At 39.3% G+C, this 27,086-nt stretch overlaps 2 protein-coding genes and 1 long non-coding RNA gene across 15 annotated transcripts in view; 2 read left to right on the forward strand and 1 right to left on the reverse strand.

Moving 5' to 3' along the window:
• Nucleotides 1-7,232, forward strand: part of LOC133615148 (protein-serine O-palmitoleoyltransferase porcupine-like) — a 58,490-nt gene extending 51,258 nt beyond the window's left edge. For all 5 annotated transcript variants that reach the window (XM_061973547.2, XM_072914841.1, XM_072914840.1 and 2 more), the window contains 4 exons: nucleotides 246-309; nucleotides 508-593; nucleotides 6,807-6,914; nucleotides 7,086-7,232. In XM_061973547.2, coding sequence (XP_061829531.2) covers nucleotides 246-309; nucleotides 508-593; nucleotides 6,807-6,914; nucleotides 7,086-7,187 — 360 coding nt within the window. In that variant the 3' untranslated portion in view covers nucleotides 7,188-7,232. The remainder of the gene's footprint in view (nucleotides 1-245; nucleotides 310-507; nucleotides 594-6,806; nucleotides 6,915-7,085) is intronic.
• LOC140679430 (uncharacterized) overlaps nucleotides 7,129-27,086 on the reverse strand; it is a 55,239-nt gene continuing 35,281 nt past the window's right edge. For both annotated transcript variants that reach the window (XR_012050850.1, XR_012050851.1), the window contains exon 4: nucleotides 7,129-7,268. This is a non-coding gene — a long non-coding RNA (uncharacterized lncRNA). The remainder of the gene's footprint in view (nucleotides 7,269-27,086) is intronic.
• The window catches only part of LOC133615077 (myelin transcription factor 1-like), an 83,197-nt gene continuing 67,330 nt past the window's right edge, over nucleotides 11,220-27,086 (forward strand). For 6 of the 8 annotated variants that reach the window (XM_061973425.2, XM_061973432.2, XM_061973458.2 and 3 more), the window contains exons 1-2: nucleotides 11,220-11,470; nucleotides 24,739-24,834. In XM_061973425.2, coding sequence (XP_061829409.2) covers nucleotides 24,780-24,834 — 55 coding nt within the window. In that variant the 5' untranslated portion in view covers nucleotides 11,220-11,470; nucleotides 24,739-24,779. The remainder of the gene's footprint in view (nucleotides 11,471-24,738; nucleotides 24,835-27,086) is intronic. The other 2 variants (XM_061973449.2, XM_061973481.2) reach the window with 1 other exon arrangement.

Raw genomic sequence — 27,086 nt, forward strand, 5'->3', positions numbered from 1 at the left:
TTATTTTTTGGAACGTAAGTAACCCCAGCGTTGAACAAGGGAACACTGTATATCCAATGTTTTATTGAACACACTTTATACTGATATCGATGATGTGTCTATCGTGACATAGGCCCAGCCCTAGGATGAAGTATGCGCCTTTTCCCGCTTGTTTAATTGATGTTTCTCACTCTAAGATGTTGCTAAGCATGTCCAAAGTTCCCGTTCATTGATTGAGATGCTCATCGATACTTTGCTGTCTCTAGGGTTTGAGTTTCCACCTGGGAGCTGTGCTGCTGTCTTTAGGCTTCATCACATATGTTGAACACGGTAAGAAAGCACATTCTAGTCCTGTGAGAGATACATGAATATTCATTCATTGGGTGGAATAATGTCTGTCTTATATGAATATGAAAATGTTCCTAAATGTAAGTCGTGTGTCACTTCCGGTGAGACTGGATGAAACATGAGCAGGACATGAATGGATGAAACATATCTTCTCATACTAATTCACATTGTTCATTTCAGTCCTGCGGAGGCGACTTGCTGCTATCTTCAGCGCCTGCATCCTCTCCAGACCTTGTTCCTCTGACTGCAGCCACCTACATAAAAAGGTACGACCTCTTCCACGCAAACTTTCACATTTCAGGTGACTAGCTCTTGAAGCTCACGGAGAGAATGCCAAGAGTGTGCAAAACAGTAATCAGCGCAAAGGCTGGCTATTTTGAAGAAACTAGAATGTAAAACATGTTTTCAGTTATCTCACCTTTTTTCATAGTTTTGATGTGACAATCTACACACACACATTATATATATATATATATATATATATATATATATATATATATATATATATATATATATATATATATATATATATATATGTCTTAATAAGGTTATCCAAAAAATAGTGCTCGATACCGTAGTAGAGCGCAATATGTGTGGGGAAAAAAAAATCACAAGACTATTTCATCTCTACAGGCCTGTTTCATGAGGGGGGGTACCCTCAATCATCAGGAGATTTTAATGGGAGCATTCGCATACCATGGTTTATATAGGGCACAGAGTGGGTGGGTACAGGCTGGCCTAGGGGCGTGGTGATTGGCTCATGTGTTACCTAGGAGGTGTTTCCGTCTATGGCGGCATGTTGTTACAATTTCGCTGCGCTTGTTGAGGGATGACAGGTCTGGACGGTAAATAATAAACAGTTTCTCTTTCAAGCATAGGTTGCATCTTTTATTACCACTATTGTAAGGTGTGCTGGATGCAAGAATTTGCCATGTTATTGAATATTCAACATTATTGTCTTTGAGGTCCCAAATGTGTTTGCTGAGTTCTGTGGTATTCCGCAGGTTTTGGTTCCTGAAAGAAGCCTTGTGATTGTTCCATCTGGTTTTGAACTCTCCCTCAGTTAATCCTACATATGTGTCGGATGTGTTAATGTCCTTGCGTGTTACCTTAGATTGGTAGACAACTGATGTTTGTAAGCACCGCCCGTTGAGAGGGCAATCAGGTTTCTTTCGACAGTTGCAGCCTTTGTTGGTTTTGGAGTCGCTCTGTCCGGGGGCCGACGGCTCATTTGCAATTGTTTTGTTGTGGTTTGAGATAATTTGTTGTATATTGTTCATACAGCTGTAGCTCAATTTAATGTTGTTCTTGTTGAATACTTTTCTTAGGGTGTTGTCTTTGGGAAAGTGTTTGTCAATCAGATTGAGGAATTTGTGTCCAATGTTAGTTGAGACGTTTTTGCTGTATGGGGGGTTGTACCAGATGATGTCGTTTCGTTTTCTGTTCTTTTTTGGTTGGTTTCCTGGCGTGGGTTCATAGGTGAGGGTGAAATTGTATCCGCTTTCATCAAGGGCTTTTTGGTACGGGGGGGTTGCTTGGTCAAATTCAGCTTTGCTAGATGACAGCATCGATAGCCTTTTATTAATTCCGGTAGGTATTCTTTTCGTGGTGGTGGGTGGGTGGTTGCTGTCATGGTGCACGTATTGGAGTGTTGTGTTGGGTTTCGTGAATGGTTGGTAGCTGTTATTTCTCAGGTTGAAAGTGACGTCGAGGAAGTTGACGGTTTGCTTGTTGGCTTCAATCGTGATCCGTAGGCCGTTCTCTTTGAAAATTTGGCATATGCGCTTCTTGGTATTCTCGCTGCTCCTTGGCGAGGCGCGACACACTGCCAGTCCGTCATCACGGTAAATACCAAGGTTCAGATTGAGGCTAGCGAGCTGGGAGAGGAGGAAACTCCCAACGAGTTCACACGTTTCTGCTCCGTCAAAACTTCCCATAGTGACGTCAAATGTTGCATATATATATATATATATATATATATATATATATATATATATATATATATATATATATGTATATATATATATGTGTATGTATGTATGTATGTATGTATGTATGTATATGTATGTGTATATATATATGTATATATATATGTGTATATATATATATATATATATGCATGTATATGTGTATGTATATGTGTATATATATATAAATTGTAGATTGTCACATCAAAACTATGAAATAAGGTGAAATAACTGAAAACATGTTTTATATTCTACACTGTACTAAACACACTGTATTAAATACACTGTACTAAATACACTGTACTAAACACACTGTAGTAACTACAATGTATTAACTTCACTGTACTAAATACGCTACTAAACACACTGCTAAATAAGATGTACTAAATACACTGTACTAACTACACTGTACTAAATACTCTGTACTAACTACACTGTACTAGGGTTGTACAGTATACCGGTATTAGTATAGTACCGCGATACTAATTAATCATATACGGTACTTTACCGCCTATAAAAAGTACCTAAATGTGTGGTATCATCCAAAACTAATGTCAAGTATCAAAGAAGAGAAGAATAAGTGATTATTACATTTGAACAGAAGTGTAGATAGAACATGTTAAAAGAGAAAATAAGCAGATATTAACAGTAAATGAACAAGTAGATTAATAATCCATTTTTACAGTTTGTCCCTCATAATGTGTAGAAAATAATAGGTGTATAAATGACACAATATGTTACTGCATAGACTAATTAGGAGTCTTTGTTTGTTTACTTACTACTAAAAGACAAGTTGTCTATTTTATTTAAGGACTAAATGACAATAATAAACATATGTTTCATGTACACTAACATTTTGTGTTATAATAATGACAATAATGACATTTTTGTGGTTCCCTTTATTAAGAAAAGTATGGAAATACATTTTGGTACCAGTACCAAAATATTGGTGTCAGGACAACACTACACTGTAGTAACTACACTGTACTTAATACACTGTACTAACTACACTGTACTAAATAGTACTAACTACACTGTACTAAATAGTACTAACCACACTGTACTAAATACACTGTACTAAATACACTGTACTAAATACACTGTACTAAACACAATGTACTAAACACAATGTACTAAATACACAGTATTAATTAGTACCGGTACTAATCAGAGGTGGGTAGTAATGCGCTACATTTACTCCGTTACATCTACTTGAGTAACTTTTGGGATAAATTGTACTTCTAAGAGTAGTTTTAATGCAACATACTTTTACTTTTACTTGAGTATATTTATAGAGAAGAAACGCTACTTTTACTCCGCTACTTTTATCTACATTCAGCTCGCTACTCACTACTAATTTTTATTGATCTGTTAATGCACGCTTTGTTTGTTTTGGTCTGTCAGACAGACCTTCATAGTGCCTGCGTTTCAACAAATACAGTCACTGGTGACGTTCACTCCGTTCCACCAATCAGATGCAGTCACTGGTGACGTTGGACCAATCAAACAGAGCCAGGGGTCACATGACCTGACTTAAACAAGTTGAAAAACTTATTGGGGTGTTACCATTTAGTGGTCATTTGTACGGAATATGTACTGTACTGTGCAATCTACTAATACAAGTTCCAATCAATCAAAAGTGTGAAGGAAAAAAGACCCTTTTTTATTTCAACCGTACATCCCGTCAAAAGCCTAAAGACTGACTGCACAGTTCCTGTCTTCACAATAAAAGTGCCGCTCCATCGCGCCTGCGCTTTCAAAATAAGAGTCTCCGAAAGCCAGCGCAAACAAGCTGGCAAGCTACGGAGTTTGCCGCCAATGTATTTCTTGTAAAGTGTATAAAAACGAATATGGAAGCTGGACAAATAAGATGCCAAAAACCAACCACTTTCATGTGGTATTAGACAGAAAGGAGGAACTTTTCTTCTCCTCCATTTGAAAACGTGGACGTTATCATCACTACTGTCTGATTACAATCAATGCAAGTCATCAGAATCAGGTAATACACCAACTTATATTCTTGTCTTCATGAAAGAAAGGAATCTATATGTGTTAAACATGCATGTATATTCATTAAAACACCTTTAACATGCAAACAAAAACGGCAAAATAAATATAAATTATATACTGTATATATCAATGTATGTATATATATATATATATATATATGTGTGTATGTATATATATATATATATATGTGTGTGTGTGTGTGTGTTTATAAATATATATATATATGTTTGTGTGTATATATATGATATGTGTGTGTATGTTACTCATCAGTTACTCAGTACTTGAGTAGTTTTTTCACAACATACTTTTTACTTTTACTCAAGTAAATATTTGGGTGACTACTCCTTACTTTTACTTGAGTAATAAATCTCTAAAGTAACAGTACTCTTACTTGAGTACAATTTCTGGCTACTCTACCCACCTCTGGTACTAATACATACACTGTACTAAATACACAATACTAATTAGTACTAATACATACACTGTACTAAATACACTCTACTAAACACAATTTAGTAAATAGTACTAATAAATACTCTGTACTAAACACACTGTACTAAAAACACTGTACACACTTTACTAAACACAATATACTAAATACACTGTACTAAATAGTACTAAAGACACTGTACTAAACACACTGTACTACTAAATACACTGTAAACATGTGCCCCCGCAGGAAGAAAGTCTGCTTTGTACACAGTATACATTACATGTCCTGCTTTGTACACAGTATACACTACTGGTACATGTCCTGCATACCTGCCAACTACTCCGGTTTTCCCGTAATTCGTACGGTTTTCATCAACCTATTCCGGGTTACGGTTGCAGTGATAAAAAATACGGTTTTTCATTCATTAAAAAAAAAAAAGGGTGAAAACTACGCGAATTGCACCTTGTGCAGACAAGATTTTTCGATCGGACACGGAGGAATTAGCCATGTAAAAGACCACGTTGGGACAAAAAAACACAAGTCTAATGCCGTTGCTAGCGATACAAGTGGAAAACTTTCAACGTTTTTCGTCGCCCAAACAGATTCTTTGGATGTGATAAATGCCGAAGTTTTATTTACGGAGGCAATAATTGAGCATGGACTTCCAATCGCACTGGCTGATCACATGGGACAGTTAAATGTTTGTAATGCAACCTTTAAAAATCATTACGCGGTGATCGCGGTCCCAAAAATAAACTTTTCTTGCATGATAATGTCCAGAAAAACTCGCTTTATATTACTATAGAGTCCTTTTAACGAATGAGTTTGATGGTTTATCACAAACCTTAAATGAAAGAAGTCCTTTGTTCTCCTGCACCATGCATGCGCTTTGGCCTTGCTTCGTGTTTGGTGCGCAATCCTGTCGGCTGTATTTCGCAGCACGTCTTTGACAACTTGAAGTGGCATAAAACATTTAAAACAAAGGGGTTATAGGAACAATCACTTTCAGTGTTTTATGCCACTTCAAGTAAACTTATAAAGTTACCATATCATTTTTGCAGTATGATCAATCTGATAGAATAAATTTGGATTTTAGCCACAAAAAGGTAATGACACCAATGTTATCTATTGGAATTGTTTAGTACTGTTATACTGTTAAAAGTGTTTATACTATTTATGCTTTCAAGTCCAAGTTGAAGGAATCTTGTTAAATGTTGACAGCATAACTACCAAAATACAGAAGTATGTCCTTAATATTTTTGCAGTGCTATTTCTGTTGAAAAGTTCAAATGATTACATTAGAGATGTGATGTGCCACTTTTCAAGTGTCTGATGGCTTCAATTAATTTTCATATTTTGAATTCTTTTGAAAGGCTTACAAAAAAACTACATTTGAATTGTAATTCCATGCTATTGACAGGACTATTAATTTTAATGAAGTTAGCTTACCATGTTTACAGTATGATAATTGTGATAGAAATGTGAATTTTAGGCACAGAATATTTTTTTACAATTGAACAAGGCAGTAGATTATACAAGCTTGGACAGAAAGTTAATAATGACACCAATTTTTTTTTTTTAATGGAATTGTTTAGTACTGTTTTACCATTTGTTTACTGTAAAAAGTGTTTATACTTTCAATGAACAAATTGAAGTCTTGTGAAAGGTTGACAGGATAACTGGCATTAACTGTCAAAATAATTTCAAACTATTGAAGTTAGCTTACAGAATAAACATGTCAATCAACCCATATGATTTTTGCTGTCATATTTTTGTTTTGAAAAGTCACTGTGACTGATAGAAAAGTGATGGTTTTAGCAACATTTTAACCTGTCTGAATGCTAATAATCATTTTGCGTCGGGGGGCGAAGCCCTGAACCCCCCACCAGGACTTTGTCCTGGACCTACCGGGGCCTGCGGCCCTTGGACCCTGGCTACTAGGTTTTTCTGATTTAAAAAGTTGGCAGGTATGGTCCTGCTTTGTACACAGTATACACTACATAGTCTGCTTTGTACACAGTATACACTACATATCCAAGTGTACTGACAGAAGTATTCCATGTTTGCAGGAGTTGTGGGTGTGGCTACTGAATCTGTGTTTTACTTTCTTGGCCATCTTCCACCTCACCTACTTGGGCTCCATGTTTGATGCTGGTGTTGAAGAGGAAGTGGAAGAGGTAAGAATTAGCTACCAGGCTGATATTTTTGTCTAAGAAAATGAAACATATAGTAGTATTAGTACTGATTTCTTGTCAGTACTACCTAACTAAAGGCAGGTAAGTACTACGGTGTATTTTAGGAACCTGGATATAGTGTCTTTGGTGATGTTTCCTGGTGGTTTGTTGCAGGGTTACACAGCCATCCACACTATTCGCAGGTGGTCAGATCTCAGCTGGGCCGGCCATTGGCTCCTTTTGGTCTCCTGGATCTTTTACCGTTTAATCCTGTGACGTCTTCCAAGCACAACACCGTGGCTTCGTACTTCCTGTCTGGCCACTCCACGTGCAGATCCATGAGCCTTCTTTCTTCCGCTGAGATAAAGTGGAGGTTGGAGAAGAAGCAGTCAATGAACAAATGTTTGGCATCATCTATTATATTCCTTGTGTCCAAGTATCATTTCAAAATGTAAGAAGTGCTTGTACTGTAAGTCCGTCAGGGACAACTTGTGTTGCTTTTGTCCACGTCAAAGGTACACTTTGATTTTAGATACAGAAGAAACGTTTTTTATATATATATATATATATATATATACACTATTGTCTTTTTGTATATTGTCTATTAAAACTCTACACTTTGAACAACATACAAAGGTGTTGTTAATGGAGAGCCAGAGGATGGAAGAGCAGCGACATGTTGTGTGACTTGTTTCTATCAGTAGGAATTCATCTCCAACCTAAGCTCTAAGGCACAGCCCACGTGCTCCACTATTTATTCGGGAGGTCCCTGGTTACATCACTGAGGCTGCTTCTGAAGGAAGGGGGGGTCATTTCAGCAGCCTCCAGTTAGACACAATATATGATTATTCAGAAATGGAAATGTGCTGACACTCGTGATATCCCCCTGTCTCTGCTTTGTCTGCGTCAAGGTACTCGATGTTCGCCCTTGGCAGTCAGCAGGCCGAGTCTGGACACAAACACTGATACGAGACGACTCGCAATCCAAGATTGCAAGTTTACCATGAATTGATTTACGTGGACCCCGACTTAAACAAGTTGAAAAACTTATTGGGGTGTTACCATTTAGTGGTCAATTGTACGGAATATGTACTGTACTGTGCAATCTACTGATAATCAAAAAGCCCCTTTGCACAGATAGAAAAGTACAACTTCAGCACAATTGATAATAACCATAGCAATGGCCTTTAAGCATAAGAGTTGTGTGATAACTTATACATAATTATTGTAACAATGGTCATAATTCAAACTATTCATTCAATACATCTAGATTTAGTAGCATTAAATCACGAGTGTCTCAAAGGGCTGCACAAGCCACGATGACATCCTGGGCTCAGATCCCACATCAGAGCAAGAAAAAACTCAACCCAATGGGATACAATGAGAAACCTTGGAGGGGACCGCAGATTTGGTCTTTATTCAATATAATTAATGATAGTTAAAAATAGACACTTTAAACATATATATGTTCTATTAAGCCCCTGTTGGTAACATAAGAGCCCCTTTATAGTGTCAACATTTTGCCTTTTTCTCTTTGAATTCAGCGTTTTTGCTCTGTTTTTCACATTTTTGCAGATTCTTGAAAAACAAACCACCCGATCTACCATATACTGCATGTGTGTGTATATATACACACATACAGTATACATATATATATAGTATGTATGTGTATATATTGTATGTGTATGTACATATGTATAAATATATATACATATAAATGTATGTATGTATATATATATACAGGTAAAAGCCAGTAAATTAGAATATTTTGAAAAACTTGATTTATTTCAGTAATTGCATTCAAAAGGTGTAACTTGTACATTATATTTATTCATTGCACACAGACTGATACATTCAAATGTTTATTTCATTTAATTTTGATGATTTGAAGTGGCAACAAATGAAAATCCAAAATTCCGTGTGTCACAAAATTAGAATATTACTTAAGGCTAATACAAAAAAGGGATTTTTAGAAATGTTGGCCAACTGAAAAGTATGAAAATGAAAAATATGAGCATGTACAATACTCAATACTTGGTTGGAGCTCCTTTTGCCTCAATTACTGCGTTAATGCGGCGTGGCATGGAGTCGATGAGTTTCTGGCACTGCTCAGGTGTTATGAGAGCCCAGGTTGCTCTGATAGTGGCCTTCAACTCTTCTGCGTTTTTGGCTCTGGCATTCTGCATCTTCCTTTTCACAATACCCCACAGATTTTCTATGGGGCTAAGGTCAGGGGAGTTGGCGGGCCAATTTAGAACAGAAATACCATGGTCCGTAAACCAGGCACGGGTAGATTTTGCGCTGTGTGCAGGCGCCAAGTCCTGTTGGAACTTGAAATCTCCATCTCCATAGAGCAGGTCAGCAGCAGGAAGCATGAAGTGCTCTAAAACTTGCTGGTAGACGGCTGCGTTGACCCTGGATCTCAGGAAACAGAGTGGACCGACACCAGCAGATGACATGGCACCCCAAACCATCACTGATGGTGGAAACTTTACACTAGACTTCAGGCAACGTGGATCCTGTGCCTCTCCTGTCTTCCTCCAGACTCTGGGACCTCGATTTCCAAAGGAAATGCAAAATTTGCATGGTTGGGTGATGGTTTGGGGTGCCATGTCATCTGCTGGTGTCGGTCCACTCTGTTTCCTGAGATCCAGGGTCAACGCAGCCGTCTACCAGCAAGTTTTAGAGCACTTCATGCTTCCTGCTGCTGACCTGCTCTATGGAGATGGAGATTTCAAGTTCCAACAGGACTTGGCGCCTGCACACAGCGCAAAATCTACCCGTGCCTGGTTTACGGACCATGGTATTTCTGTTCTAAATTGGCCCGCCAACTCCCCTGACCTTAGCCCCATAGAAAATCTGTGGGGTATTGTGAAAAGGAAGATGCAGAATGCCAGACCCAAAACCGCAGAAGAGTTGAAGGCCACTATCAGAGCAACCTGGGCTCTCATAACACCTGAGCAGTGCCAGAAACTCATCGACTCCATGCCACGCCGCATTAACACAGTAATTGAGGCAAAAGGAGCTCCAACCAAGTATTGAGTATTGTACATGCTCATATTTTTCTTTTTCATACTTTTCAGTTGGCCAACATTTCTAAAAATCCCTTTTTTGTATTAGCCTTAAGTAATATTCTAATTTTGTGACACACGGAATTTTGGATTTTCATTTGTTGCCACTTCAAATCATCAAAATTAAATGAAATAAACATTTGAATGCATCAGTCTGTGTGCAATGAATAAATATAATGTACAAGTTACACCTTTTGAATGCAATTACTGAAATAAATCAAGTTTTTCAACATATTCTAATTTACTGGCTTTTACCTGTGTATATATATATATATATATATATATATATATATATATATATATATATATATATATATATACATACACACATACAGTTTTTAATTGGACGATTGAACAGACAAACCATCATATATACAAATCAAAAATATCAAATAAAAAAAAATATCAAATCATAATATACAAACCCATAAAAACAATTTATGACACTTCCAATACATTTCAATATTTTCAAATATTCACCAGGTTGTGCAATCAAAAACAGAAAAATGGGCTTATTAAAAACAACTTAAATTCTTCAAATAAAGAAAATAATTTAAAGGATTTTTTTTTTTTTTTTTAACTATTTTCCAAGTATTTTATTAATAATTTCGATGGTAATGGGTCACTTTAATAAATCGACTTTTATGAATGAAAATGTTATCTTGCAGCATAATATTAATAATCATTTTAGATAACTATCTTTTATGAATATGTCACATCTAGCCTATTCTATTGTGAATGGGGATATATCTCTACCTTTGTCTTTCAGCCAACCTCTGACATCCTCTTAAAATAAATGTACACTATTACATTCGGAAATATTTCTAGGTATATAAATGCTTATTTGCTGTGGATTTATTGCAGCAATAGTATTTTCGGAGGGTACACTAAGGACATATTTTTAAAAAGCTTTATTTCTGCGGGTGGCGGAACTAAAGTTGGTGCGTGTTGTTCTAGCACGGACTGAAAATATTGGCGCGTGTTCCACTGACTCGGCCAAAACGGGCGGAGTTTGAACACATCCGGGCATTTGGCCATTTGCAGCAATGGAACATCATGTTTTATACCTCACATCGGAACATCATGTTTTATATCTCATAAGTAAGTCGAATACTCACTAAAACAAAGCAAGTGAAAGAAAAGATGATCGAAAAGTGACCATTTAAATCGGACAAATTGGACTCTTTAAATGTTTTTTTTTTTTTTTTTTTTTTTTTGTGACTGCAGTTCCGCCGAGTAGCCAGAGGGGGCGATAGAGAGGCGAGGCTTCTGTCCATGGTGCTGAAGGTTGGAGTGTCCATCAAGTGTTGGCCGTCAAGTGTGGACTTCTTGGCCGCGCACGGCTGCTCTTTTCCCGCAGGCCTGATCGGACATGAAGGCCAACTTCTGAAGCTCGGACGCTCCATTAAACGTCGGCGCGTGAGGATGTCGACGAGGACGAGGGCGAGGGCGAGGAGGGGGAGGGGAGGGCATTAGTCTCCATCTAAGGTAAGCTAAGCTTCATTTCTCTCACAAAGAGACGCGATCATGTTGTCTTCCAAACCAATTCTGCCTCGATCGTCCCTCTTCTTCCGCCGAGACGCTTTGACGCCACATTTGACGTCAGGTCGCCGGGCTTTCAGAGGAGATTTACTCCTGCCGATGGACAACAATGGCGACTGCGTGCCAATAAGAAGTGTGGCACGGCACGGCACGGCCTAGAAATCAACAATAAATAACAATAATAATAAGTGTGGCACGGTACGCCTCGTTCTTACCGGCCTAGAAGTCAATAAATAACAATAAGAAGTGTGGCACGGTACGCCTCGGCCTAGAAATCAACAATAAATAACAATAAGTGTGTCACGGCACGGCACGCCTCGTTGTTACTGGCCTAGAAATCAACAATAACTAACAACAAATAATAATAAGTGTGGCACGGCATGGCATGCTTCGTTCTTACCGGCCTAGAAATCAACAATAAATAACAACAAATAACAATAATAAGTGTGGCACAGCACGGCATGGCACACTTCGTTCTTCCCGGCCTAGAAATAAACAATAAATAACAACAAATAACAATAATAAGTATGGCACGGCACGCTTCGTTCTTACCGGCCTATAAATCAACAATAAATAACAATAAGTGTGTCACGGCACGGCACGCCTTGTTGTTACTGGCCTAGAAATCAACAATAAATAACAATAATAAGTGTGGCATGGTACGCCTCGTTCTGGCCTAGAAATCAATAAATAACAATAATAAGTGTGGCACGGTACGCCTTGGCCTAGAAATCAACAATAAATAACAATAAGTGTGTCACGGCACGGCACGCCTCGTTGTTACCGGCCTAGAAATCAACAATAAATAACAATAATAAGTGTGGCACGGCACGGCATGGCACGCTTCGTTCTTCCCGGCCTAGAAATCAACAATAAATAACAACAAATAACAATAATAAGTGTGACACGGCACGGCACGGCACGCCTCGTTGTTACTGGCCTAGAAATCAACAATAAATAACAACAAATAATAATAAGTGTGGCACGGTACGCCTCGGCCTAGAAATCAACAATAAATAACAATAAGTGTGTCACGGCACGGCACGCCTCGTTGTTACTGGCCTAGAAATCAACAATAACTAACAACAAATAATAATAAGTGTGGCATGGCATGCTTCGTTCTTACCGGCCTAGAAATCAACAATAAATAACAACAAATAAAAATAATAAGTATGGAACGGCATGCTTCATTCTTACCGGCCTAGAAATCAACAATAAATAACAATAAGTGTGTCACGGCACGGCACGCCTCGTTGTTACCGGCCTAGAAATCAACAATAAATAACAACAAATAACAATAATAAGTGTGGCACGGCACGGCATGGCACGCTTCGTTCTTGCCGGCCTAGAAATAAACAATAAATAACAACAAATAACAATAATAAGTATGGCACGGCATGCTTCGTTCTTACCGGCCTAGAAATCAACAATAAATAACAATAAGTGTGTCACGGCACGGCACGCCTCGTTGTTACCGCCTAGAAATCAACAATAAATAACAACAAATAACAATAATAAGTGTGGCACGGCACGGCATGGCACGCTTCGTTCTTCCCGGCCTAGAAATCAACAATAAATAACAACAAATGACAATAATAAGTATGGCACGGCACACTTCGTTCTTACCGGCCTAGAAATCAACAAGAAATAACAATAAATAATAATAAGTATGGCACGGTACGCCTCGTTCTTACCGGTCTAGAAGTCAATAAATAACAATAAGAAGTGTGGTGTGGCACGGCACGGTACGCCTCAGCCTAGAAATCAACAAAAAAAAACAATAATAAGTATGGCACGGTACGCCTCGTTCTTACCGGCCTAGAAATCAATAAATAACAATAATAAGTGTGGCACGGTACGCCTCGGCCTAGAAATCAACAACAAATAACAATAATAAGTAAGGCACGGTACGCCTCGTTCTTACCGGCCTAGAAACCAATAAATAACAATGATAAGTGTGGCACGGCACAGTACGCCTCGTTCTTCCCGGCCTAGAAATCAACAATAAATAACAACAAATAACAATAGTAAGTGTGACACGGCACGACACGGCACGCTTCGTTCTTCCCGGCCTACAAATCAACAATAAATAATAATAAGTATGGCACGGTACGCCTCGTTCTTACCGGTCTAGAAGTCAATAAATAACAATAATAAGTGTGGCACGGTACGCCTCGGCCTAGAAATCAACAATAAATAACAATAAGTGTGTCACGGCACGGCACGCCTCGTTGTTACCGGCCTAGAAATCAACAATAAATAACAACAAATAACAATAATAAGTGTGGCACGGCACGGCATGGCACGCTTCGTTCTTCCCGGCCTAGAAATAAACAATAAATAACAACAAATAACAATAATAAGTATGGCACGGCACGCTTCGTTCTTACCGGCCTAGAAATCAACAATAAATAATAATAAGTATGGCACGGTACGCCTCGTTCTTACCGGTCTAGAAGTCAATAAATCACAATAAGAAGTGTGGTGTGGCACGGTACGCCTCAGCCTAGAAATCAACAAAAAAAAAACAATAATAAGTATGGCACGGTACGCCTCGTTCTTACCGGCCTAGAAATCAATAAATAACAATAATAAGTGTGGCACGGTACGCCTCAGCCTAGAAATCAACAAAAAAACCCAATAATAAGTATGGCACGGTACGCCTCGTTCTTACCGGCCTAGAAATCAATAAATAACAATAATAAGTGTGGCACGGCACGGCATGGTACGCTTCGTTCTTCCCGGCCTAGAAATCAACAATAAATAACAACAAATAACAATAATAAGTAATAACAATGATAAGTGTGGCACGGCACAACACACCTCGTTGTTACCGGCCTAGAAATCAACAATAAATAACAACAAATAACAATAATAAGTGTGGCATGGTACGCCTCGTTCTTACTGGCCTAGAAATCAACAATAAATAATAATAAGTATGGCACGGTACGCCTCGTTCTTACCGGTCTAGAAGTCAATAAATCACAATAAGAAGTGTGGTGTGGCACGGTACGCCTCAGCCTAGAAATCAACAAAAAAAAAACAATAATAAGTATGGCACGGTACGCCTCGTTCTTACCGGCCTAGAAATCAATAAATAACAATAATAAGTGTGGCACGGTACGCCTCGGCCTAGAAATCAACAACAAATAACAATAATAAGTAAGGCACGGTACGCCTCGTTCTTACCGGCCTAGAAACCAATAAATAACAATGATAAGTGTGGCACGGCACAGTACGCCTCGTTCTTCCCGGCCTAGAAATCAACAATAAATAACAACAAATAACAATAATAAGTGTGACACGGCACGGCACGCTTCGTTCTTACCGGCCTAGAAATCAACAATAAATGACAACAAATAACAATAAGTGTGGCACGGCACGGTACGCTTCATTCTTACCGGCCTAGAAATCAACAATAAATAACAACAAATAACAATAATAAGTGTGGCACGGTACGCCTCAGCCTAGAAATCAACAAAAAAAAAACAATAATAAGTATGGCACGGTACGCCTCGTTCTTACCGGCCTAGAAATCAATAAATAACAATAATAAGTGTGGCACGGTACGCCTCGGCCTAGAAATCAACAACAAATAACAATAATAAGTAAGGCACGGTACGCCTCGTTCTTACCGGCCTAGAAACCAATAAATAACAATGATAAGTGTGGCACGGCACAGTACGCCTCGTTCTTCCCGGCCTAGAAATCAACAATAAATAACAACAAATAACAATAATAAGTGTGACACGGCACGGCACGCTTCGTTCTTACCGGCCTAGAAATCAACAATAAATGACAACAAATAACAATAAGTGTGGCACGGCACGGTACGCTTCATTCTTACCGGCCTAGAAATCAACAATAAATAACAATAATAAGTGTGTCACGGCACGGTACGCCTCGTTCTTACCATCTTAGAAATGGACAATAAACTGGAAACTGATCATTTAACGATCAGCATTTACTTTTATGACCTAATGCGAACAACCTGCCCTAGTCATGGTGCAAAAAAAAAAAGAATTATCATGCTTTGACTGTCACTAAGCGCAGCATTCACTTTTATGACCTAATGCAAACAACCTTCCTTAGTCATGGTGCAAAAAAAATAATTATCATGCTTTGACTGTTACCGAGCGCAGCATTTACCTTTTAGAAATCAACAATAAATAACAATAAATAATAATAAGTATGGCACGGTACGCCTCGGCCTAGAAATCAACAACAAATAACAATAATAAGTAAGGCACGGTACGCCTCGTTCTTACCGGCCTAGAAACCAATAAATAACAATGATAAGTGTGGCACGGCACAGTACGCCTCGTTCTTCCCGGCCTAGAAATCAACAATAAATAACAACAAATAACAATAATAAGTGTGACACGGCACGGCACGGCACGCTTCGTTCTTACCGGCCTAGAAATCAACAATAAATGACAACAAATAACAATAAGTGTGGCACGGCACGGTACGCTTCATTCTTACCGGCCTAGAAATCAACAATAAATAACAATAATAAGTGTGGCACGGTACGCCTCGTTCTTACCATCTTAGAAATGGACAATAAACTGGAAACTGATCATTTAACGATCAGCATTTACTTTTATGACCTAATGTGAACAACCTGCCCTAGTCATGGTGCAAAAAAAAGACTTATCATGCTTTGACTGTCACCAAGCGCATCATTCACTTTTATGACCTAATGCAAACAACCTTCCTTAGTCATGGTGCAAAAATAATAATTATCATGCTTTGACTGTTACCGAGCGCAGCATTTACCTTTATTACCTAATGCAAACAACCTTCCTTAGTCATGGTGCAAAAAAATTAATTATCATGCTTTGACTGTTATCAAGCACAGCATTGACTTTTATGACCTAAGGCAAACAACCTTCCTTAGTCATGGTGCAAAATAAAATAATCAAACGACACAAAATGGTCCCACATAGCACAATGTAACACTAATGTTGTTGGTGTTACAAAACACATCCATGCATTGTGTACAAAATCAGAATTACCCCATTTAAAGCCGTTACAAAGCATGATGGGAAAAATGCTAAACACTCTCTACACTTATCCATGTTTGCTGCATTTTAGCCGCTTAATATTTCTGATTGATTACAAAACTTTAATGAGTTTGTCACGGAAGTAAACAATGTCGGAGCCAAACTTTCACATTCTCTTAATACACAATGATATGAATTATTAATGATACATCAATATAATATGTACTCCGACAGTCGGCTTTTGGCCCTTGTACATTTAGTTTTAGCCCAACTCCGCCCCCAGAGCAAAAAGTTTGGACAGTTCTGGTTTGAATGCAAATGCTGAGTGGAAGTGTTACTTTGAAAAGTGTTATTCCAAGTTGCTGTGTATTTCCATACTTTTCTATACTTTTCTAAATAAAGGGGACCACAAAAAATGTCATTATTGTCTTTATTTGAACAAAAAATTACTAGTAGTCAATGAGGCGGATACCGATTATTAGTAGTCAATGAGGTTGATACCGATTATTAGTAGTCAATGAGGCCGATACCGATTATTAGTAGTCAATGAGGCGGATACCGATTATTAGTAGTCAATGAGGCCGATACCGATTATTAGTAGTCAATGAGGCCGATTTCGATTATTAGTAGTCAATGAGGCCGATACCGATTATTAGTAGTCAATGAGGCGGATACCGATTATTAGTAGTCAATGAGGCCGGTACGGATTATTCGTAGTCAATGAGGCCGATACCGATTATTAGTAGTCAATGAGGCCGATACCGATTATTAGTAGTCAATGAGGCCGGTACGGATTATTCGTAGTCAATGAGGCCGATACCGATTATTAGTAGTCAATGAGGCCGATACCGATTATTAGTAGTCAATGAGGCGGATACCGATTATTAGTAGTCAATGAGGCCGATACCGATTATTAGTAGTCAATGAGGCCGATACCGATTATTAGTAGTCAATGAGGCCGATACCGATTATTAGTAGTCAATGAGGCCGATACGATTATTAGTAGTCAACGAGGCAGATACCGATTATTAGTAGTCAATGAGGCCGATATCGATTATTAGTAGTCAATGAGGCCGATACGATTATTAGTAGTCAACGAGGCAGATACCGATTATTAGTAGTCAATGAGGCCGATATCGATTATTAGTAGTCAATGAGGCGGATACCGATTATTAGTAGTCAATGAGGTTGATACCGATTATTAGTAGTCAATGAGGCCGATACCGATTATTAGTAGTCAATGAGGCGGATACCGATTATTAGTAGTCAATGAGGCCGATACCGATTATTAGTAGTCAATGAGGCCGATTTCGATTATTAGTAGTCAATGAGGCCGATACCGATTATTAGTAGTCAATGAGGCGGATACCGATTATTAGTAGTCAATGAGGCCGGTACGGATTATTCGTAGTCAATGAGGCCGATACCGATTATTAGTAGTCAATGAGGCCGATACCGATTATTAGTAGTCAATGAGGCCGGTACGGATTATTCGTAGTCAATGAGGCCGATACCGATTATTAGTAGTCAATGAGGCCGATACCGATTATTAGTAGTCAATGAGGCGGATACCGATTATTAGTAGTCAATGAGGCCGATACCGATTATTAGTAGTCAATGAGGCGGATACCGATTATTAGTAGTCAATGAGGCTGATACCGATTATTAGTAGTCAATGAGGCCGATATCGATTATTAGTAGTCAATGAGGCGGATACCGATTATTAGTAGTCAATGAGGCCGATACGATTATTAGTAGTCAATGAGGTCGATACGATTATTAGTAGTCAACGAGGCCGATACCGATTATTAGTAGTCAATGAGGCCGATACCGATTATTAGTAGTCAATGAGGCGGATACCGATTATTAGTAGTCAATGAGGCCAATATCGATTATTAGTAGTCAATGAGGCCGATACCGATTATTAGTAGTCAATGAGGCCGATACCGATTATTAGTAGTCAATGAGGCCGATACCGATTATTAGTAGTCAATGAGGCCGATACCGATTATTAGTAGTCAATGAGGCCGATACGATTATTAGTAGTCAATGAGGTCGATACGATTATTAGTAGTCAACGAGGCCGATACCGATTATTAGTAGTCAATGAGGCCGATACCGATTATTAGTAGTCAATGAGGCGGATACCGATTATTAGTAGTCAATGAGGCCAATATCGATTATTAGTAGTCAATGAGGCGGATACCGATTATTAGTAGTCAATGAGGCCGATACCGATTATTAGTAGTCAATGAGGCCGATACCGATTATTAGTAGTCAATGAGGCGGATACCGATTATTAGTAGTCAATGAGGCCGATACCGATTATTAGTAGTCAATGAGACCGATACGATTATTAGTAGTCAATGAGGCCGATACCGATTATTAGTAGTCAATGAGGCCGATGCGATTATTAGTAGTCAATGAGGCTGATACAATTATTAGTAGTCAATGAGGCCGATACCGATTATTAGTAGTCAATGAGGCCGATACCGATTATTAGTAGTCAATGAGGCGGATACCGATTATTAGTAGTCAATGAGGCCGCTACCGATTATTAGTAGTAAACGAGGCCGATACCGATTATTAGTAGTCAACGAGGCCGATACCGATTATTAGTAGTCAATGAGGCCGATACCGATTATTAGTAGTCAATGAGGCCGATACCGATTATTAGTAGTCAATGAGGCCGATACCGATTATTAGTAGTCAACGAGGCCGATACCGATTATTAGTAGTCAACGAGGCCGATACCGATTATTAGTAGTCAACGAGGCCGATACCGATTATTAGTAGTCAACGAGGCCGATACCGATTATTAGTAGTCAACGAGGCCGATACCGATTATTAGTAGTCAACGAGGCCGATATCGATTATTAGTAGTCAATGAGGCCGCTACCGATTATTAGTAGTAAACGAGGCCGATACCGATTATTAGTAGTAAACGAGGCCGATACCGATTATTATTAGTCAACGAGGCCGATACAGATTATTAGTAGTCAATGAGGGCGATACCGATTATTAGTAGTCAATGAGGCCGATACCGATTATTAGTAGTCAATTAGGCCGATATCGATTATTAGTAGTCAATGAGGCCGACATCGATTATTAGTAGTCAATGAGGCCGATAACCGATTATTAGTAGTCAATGAGGCCGATACAATTATTAGTAGTCAATGAGGCCGATACGATTATTAGTAGTCAATGAGGCCGATACGATTATTAGTAGTCAATGAGGCCGATACGATTATTAGTAGTCAACGAGGCCGATACCGATTATTAGTAGTCAACGAGGCCGATACCGATTATTAGTAGTCAACGAGGCCGATATCGATTATTAGTAGTCAATGAGGCCGCTACCGATTATTAGTAGTAAACGAGGCCGATACCGATTATTAGTAGTCAACGAGGCCGATACCGATTATTAGTAGTCAACGAGGCCGATACCGATTATTAGTAGTCAACGAGGCCGATACCGATTATTAGTAGTCAACGAGGCCGATACCGATTATTAGTAGTCAACGAGGCCGATATCGATTATTAGTAGTCAATGAGGCCGCTACCGATTATTAGTAGTAAACGAGGCCGATACCGATTATTAGTAGTAAACGAGGCCGATACCGATTATTATTAGTCAACGAGGCCGATACAGATTATTAGTAGTCAATGAGGGCGATACCGATTATTAGTAGTCAATGAGGCCGATACCGATTATTAGTAGTCAATTAGGCCGATATCGATTATTAGTAGTCAATGAGGCCGACATCGATTATTAGTAGTCAATGAGGCCGATAACCGATTATTAGTAGTGTAGTAGAGGAGGTTAGCCTGGTGTGGTGAGCAGTTCTTTGAGGTAGAGGGGGGCATTTCCATGGAGGCACTGGTGAGTTAGTAGGGAGACTTTGTATTCAACCCTGAGAGGAACAGGAAGCCAGTGAAGGGATTTGAGATGATAAACATACTGAGATGAAGAATATCTTATTTTCAAAAACATATTTCTCATCCTTCTTCTTCTGTGTACTTTGTAAGCACTTTTGATTTGAACAACCTCTTAAAGTGGATCATATCAGTACTTTTGTTTATTCATCCATTCCATAGTTTCATTCCACACACAATTATGCTACAGGTCTTAAATGTTGTACGTGCATTAGAGATGCGCGGTTTGCGGGCACAACCGCGGAGTCCGCGGATTATCCGCGAATCGGGCGGATGAAATTTTTAAAAATTAGATTTTATCAGCGGGTCGGGTCAGGTCGGGTCGGGCGATTGAAATTTAAAAAAATGAGATTTTAAATAGATTCAGGCGGGTGGCAGTTAAACCAATTGGTAAATATATATACATAGTTAAATGTTGTTACCCACATACGAAAAACCAGCAGGCACCTGCAGCATATGCCACAACAGAAGAAGAAAAAAAAAAGAGATGGACACTTTTACGGAGCGGAGAAGGCCCCCGACGCCTCGCCGGGGTCCGGGACCGAGGCCCCTTCCCCCGAGAGGGCCCCACCGGGAGCCGTAGCTGAGGCGATCCGCGAGAAGGGCCCGACGCACGTCCAGGGTCACCACCGCGCCCACCGCACCGACACCCCGCCTCGTCCGCCTTCGCCGCGGCCGGCGTCACGCGCAGCAGGTAAGCAGCTTACCTGCCCGCCACCCCTGTGGCCGGGGGCTCGTAACAGGGGTCACTCGGCGCGCTCCGCCCGCGCAGCTTACCTGCCCGCCACCCCTGTTGCCGGGGGCGCGTAACAGGGGTCACTCCGCGCGCAGTGCGCTCACGAAAGGGGTGGGGCTCACCCTGGTTGATATAGACAGCAGCTAGGACGGTGGCCATGGAAGTTGGAACCCGCTAAGGAGTGTGTAACAACCCACCTGCCGAATCAACTAGCCCTGAAAATGGATGGCGCTGGAGCGTCGGGCCCATACCCGGCCGTCGCCGGCAGCGAGACGCGCTTGGAGGTGCGCTCAGCGCGGCTCCCATATGATTGCGCACTGGTGTGCGTCTGGGTCGTGACAGCGTGGCACGCGAATGTCTGTGCTGCATTGGATCAGTCTCTTTTCTTTAACAGGCAAAAGCTTTATAACCTCACTAATGCCTTGCATCGTCTATATTAGATATATAACAACGGGCGGATGGCAGGCGGATGCGGTTCTGATCAAATGTTAGATCGGGTGGATTGCGGATGGTTGACGACTTTCTGATGCGGTTGCGGATGAAATAATTGCCTATCCGCGCATCTCTAACGTGCATACAAATGTTTTTTAGGTAGTTTTTCCTCTAAGGTTCCATTCCTCCTCTTTAGCTGAGAAGAATTGTTGTACATTCTTGACTAGCAGGTTCTAGTTTGCTTTGTGCTTCAAATGACGTTTGCAATTTTAACAATCAATATTCTTGATTGAATAAAAAAAGTGTAAGCAACATTCTAACTAATCTGTTTTGTAACAGTTAGTGAATGAAGTGTACTTATTTCTGCACAATAACTCAGACATGCTAACACTAGCGAGCAGTAGACAACATAAAGTGATTTTTGGTCCAAAACATATTTTGCTTTATTCATTATTGACAGATTTCTTGCCACATTATGTTGCATATTTTTTATGACATTTCCAGTTGATTTGATCATCTATTATTACACCCAAAAATGTAGTTTTTTTACCCTTTCAATGTCTACTCCGTATATTTGTATTTGTCTATGATGCTCTTTTATAGCAAATAGCATTATTTGACTTTTACTAAGATTCAAAGATAGTTCTTCACTATCTTTGTGAACTATCTACAACAGTCTTTTTCAACCTTTATTGGAGCCAAGGCACATTTTCTTCATTGAACAAATCCAGACGGACACTATTCCATCCTCGTCGCCATTGTTGTGTGCCAAACTTGTCACTTATTAGCAGTGTTGGGACTAATGCGTTACAAAGTTACTGTAACGCTGTTACTTTCGGCGGTAACTAGTAATCTAACGCGTTATTTTTTATATTCAGTAACTCAGTTACTGTTACTACATGATGCGTTACTGCGTTATTTTACGTTATTTTTTATGTAGTATCGGCTAGAAACTGAAGATCTGAGTGTGTTTTATTGCAGCGCTGCAGAAGAGGCGACAAGAAAGAGGCGCGCCGCGCTGTCTGTGTGTACGTGTATGTGTGTGTGTGGGAGGGGGCGTGTCTATGTTTACTAACAAGACATCATGGTGAAGCCCAAAGCCGAGTTTCTTAACATGTAGATATTCTCAACACTTTTCATCCCTATAGCTCTTGTCTCAAAGTAGGTGTACTGTCACCACCTGTCACATCATACTCTGACTTATTTGGACTTTTTTGCTGTTTTCCTGTGTGTAGTGTTTTACTTCTTGTCTTGCGCTCCTATTTTGGTGGCTTTTCCTCTTTTTTTGTATTTTCCTGTAGCAGTTTCATGTCTTCCTTTGAGCGATATTTCCCGCATCTACTTTGTTTTAGCAATCAAGAATATTTCACTTGTTGCTATCCTTCTTTGTGGGGACATTGTTGATTGTCGTGTCATGTTCGGATGTACTTTTTGCTGTCGTCCAGCATTCTGTTTTTGTTTACTTTGTAGCAAGTTCAGTTTTAGTTTGGTTCCGCATAGCCTTCCCTAAGCTTCAATGCCTTTTCTTAGGGGCACTCACCTTATGTTTATTTTTGGTTTAAACATTAGACACCTTTTTACCTGCACCCTGCCTCCCGCTGTTTCCCACATCTACAAAGCAATTAGCTACCTGCTGCCACCTACTGATATGGAAGAGTATTACACGGTTACTCTGCCGAGCTCTAGACAGCACCGACACTCAACAACAACACATCATTTGCAGACTATAATTACTGCTTTGCAAAAAATAGTTTTAACCCAAATGGGTGAAATTAGATCATCTCCCATGGCACACCAGACTGCATCTCACTAGTGTGCCGCGGCACAGTGGTTGAAAAACACTGATCTACAATAAACATTCATTTCAGGGCGGAGGCGTGAAAACAATTTTGTCCTTTAAAAAGGGGCGTGACAGACAATAAGTCCTAAATCTTACCTACATTTTGGCTACTCTGCCCACCTTTGCTTATTTTCAATATATTATGCTTATATTCAATATATTATGTTTATATTCAATATATTATGCTTATATTCAATATATTATGCTTATAATCAATATATTATCCTTATATTCAATATATTAGCATATCTTCAACAATACTTGAGTGGGGTTAGCACAAAAAAAGAAATAAGAGGATAATGTGCATCCTTCGCGTGACAGAAAATAAGTCCTAAATCTTACCTACATTTTGGCTACTCTGCCCACCTTTGCTTATTTTCAATATATTATGCTTATATTCAATATATTATGCTTATAATCAATATATTATCCTTATATTCAATATATTAGCATATCTTCAACAATACTTGAGTGGGGTTAGCACAAAAAAAGAAATAAGAGGATAATGTGCATCCTTCGCGTGACAGAAAATAAGTCCTAAATCTTACCTACATTTTGGCTACTCTGCCCACCTTTGCTTATTTTCAATATATTATGCTTATATTCAATATATTATGTTTATATTCAATATATTATGCTTATATTCAATATATTAGCATATCTTCAACAATACTTAAGTGGTGTTAGCGCCTTTGATCACAAAAAAAGAAATACAAGGATAATGTGCATCCTTCAAATGTGGCTGTCAAAAGACATGAGTCATCATTTCTTCCCTCGGAACCTCTTAAGGCCCAAGCTGTTTCTTTACATGATATTTTTATTTCTCTTTGCTATTTGGGCTTATTGGACCCTAATTAGAATAAAAACTAAGAATCATCTTTTGATATGATGTACTTAGTCCATAAGTACACAAACGTGTACTTCATGTTTAGTGACATGCTAATTCTTATTTTTACACTTTTTTTCCTCCAAATTCCATTGTATGTTATACTCTTCTGACACCACCAGATGGCAGTATAAGTGTCCACATAAGTGGCCATAAGACCCCAATTCAGTAGTGTACACAATTTTGGAAAAAAAGAGCTAAAAGGTGCTGTCCACGCATGTGGCCACTAAGCCTTTAGAGGAATGAAGAGTCTTTTTGTTTCTTCTCATGATCTTCATGATCCCACCAAGGTTTTCTCTCACATGAAATACTCACCCACTCTGCTTTGTGGGAAATGCTGTTGCAGCTTTTAGTTGACGGGCTTGCTCTCTTTTCCAGGTCTGCTTCTGTCAACTCAACTGGTGCGGTGCCTCTTTCAGATGAGCCAAGACACCGCAGAGACTCGAACACGAACACGCTCTAAAGGCATTCGAGGTCAGCAAGCACGCACACAGCGAGGAGGGGAAGTGGTGACCTTTACGGGCTGTACTCACATTCTCATGAAGACATTACACAACTCATTTATTTCACCTTCTTTTTTTAGTTAGTCATCGCTTGCAACATGCCAGACCAATCAAACAAAAACACTACTTTTTCCCACAAGAAATAATGCAAAAATACAAAAGCCCAAAAGCAGTGAAGTTGTCAGGTTGTGTAAATGGTAAATAAAAAGAGAATACAACAAATCCTTTTCAACTTATATTCAATTGAATAGACTGCAAAGACAAGATATTTCATGTTCACACTGACAAACTTTCTTCTTTTTTGCAAATAATCATCAACTTAGAATTGAATGGCAGCAACACATTGCAGAAAAGGCATTTTTACCAGTGTGTTACATGGCCTTTCCTTTTAACAACACCCAGTAAAGGTTTGGGAACTGAGGAGACACATTTTTGAAGTGGAATTCTTTCCCATTCTTGCTTAAGTTGTTCAACAGTCTCCCTTCTCATGTTTTAGCCTTCACACATTTTCAATGTCTGGACTACAGGCAGGCCAGTCTAGTACCCGCACTCTTTTACTATGAAGCCACGCTGTTGTAACACCTGGCTTGGCATTGTCTTGCTGAAATAAGCAGGGGCGTCCATGATAACAACATATGTTGCTCCAAAAGCTGTATGTACCTTTCAGCATTAATGGTGCCTTCACAGATGTGTAAGTTACCCATGTCTTGGCCACTAATACACCCCCATACCATCACACATGCTGCCTTTTACACTTTCACCCTAGAACAGTCCCCATGCTTCTTTTCCTCTTTGGTCCACAGTTTCCAAAAACTATTGAAATGTAGACCCGTCAGACCACTTTGCATCAGTCCATCTTAGATGATCTCGGGCCCAGCGAAGCGTTACTGGGTGTTGTTGATAAATTGCTTTGGCTTTGCATAGTAGAGTTTTAACTTGCATTTACAGATGTAGCGACCAACTGTAGTTACTGACAGTGGTTTTCTGAAGTGTTCCTGAGCCCATGTGGTGATATCCTTTACACACGGATGTGGCTTTTTAATGCAGTACCACCTGAGGGATCCAATGTGCGTAATGTCATGGCTTACGTGCAGTGATTTCTCCAGATTCTCTGAACCTTTTGGTGATATTACGGAGCGTAGATGGTGAAATCCCTAAATTCCTTGTTGAGAAATGTTGTTCTTAAACAATTTGCTCAGGCATTTGTTGACAAAGTGGTGACCCTCGCCCCGTCCTTGTTTGTGAATGATTTCATGGAAGCTGCTTTTTCACCCAATCATGGCACCCACCTGTTCCCAATTAGCCTGTTCACCTGTGGGATGTTCCAAAATAAGTCTTTGATGATAATTCCTCAACTTTCTCACTCTTTTTTGCCACTCGTGCCAGCTTTTTTGAAACATGTTGCAGACACCAAATTCCAAATGAGCTAATATTTGCAAAAAAGAAGAAAGTTTGTCAGTGTGAACATGAAATATGTTGTCTTTGCAGTCTATTCAATTGAATATAAGTTGAAAAGGATTTGTTGTATTCTCTTTTTATTTACCATTTACACAACTTTGGGCTTTGTACTTAGAGAAAGTGGACTCAGCCCAACTTTCTCTAAGTCATGTTGTAACTTTCCACACCAACAATGCTAGTATGCTTGGTAAAAACGCCTGGACTTAAAGTAAAAGACTCCCACTCTTTCAAAATACGCTTTTTTTACATTGGATTTGCCGTCGACAAGTTACTGTTAGCATTAGCGATTTTACATGGCGATTTCAAGGCCTCCAAATCTTGTAAAGGACACTACGATTAAGATGACAGCTGGTGTGTAATAAGCACAATACTTACGGTATAAACACTTTGTAGGGCGCAACATAACACATTCAAAAGGTTAGTAGTTAGACAACATACCATAGATAGCTACAGTGCTGCCATCTAATGTTTGACACAAATATCATCAGAAAACAAAACAATCTCATTTTTGAATGTTACATTAAAAATAATAATTTTATCATCAGACAAAAAGTATTTATTACCACACACAAAAGTACCAAAAATTGGAAAATTGTTGAGTACCGGTATCGAGTCCCAGGTACCTGGAATTGGTATTTAATCGGTTCAAATGTTAACGCTACCCATTTTTACATATCTATAAAATAATATTGGTCCAATATCAACCAAAAAGCCAGTATCGGATTATGGGCTTGCCGATAAAGTGCAAGCGCTCCGATACGAGCG

Source organism: Nerophis lumbriciformis, linkage group LG01 (assembly GCF_033978685.3).
Source record: "Nerophis lumbriciformis linkage group LG01, RoL_Nlum_v2.1, whole genome shotgun sequence".
In the NCBI taxonomy this organism is placed as follows: Eukaryota; Metazoa; Chordata; class Actinopteri; order Syngnathiformes; family Syngnathidae; genus Nerophis; species Nerophis lumbriciformis.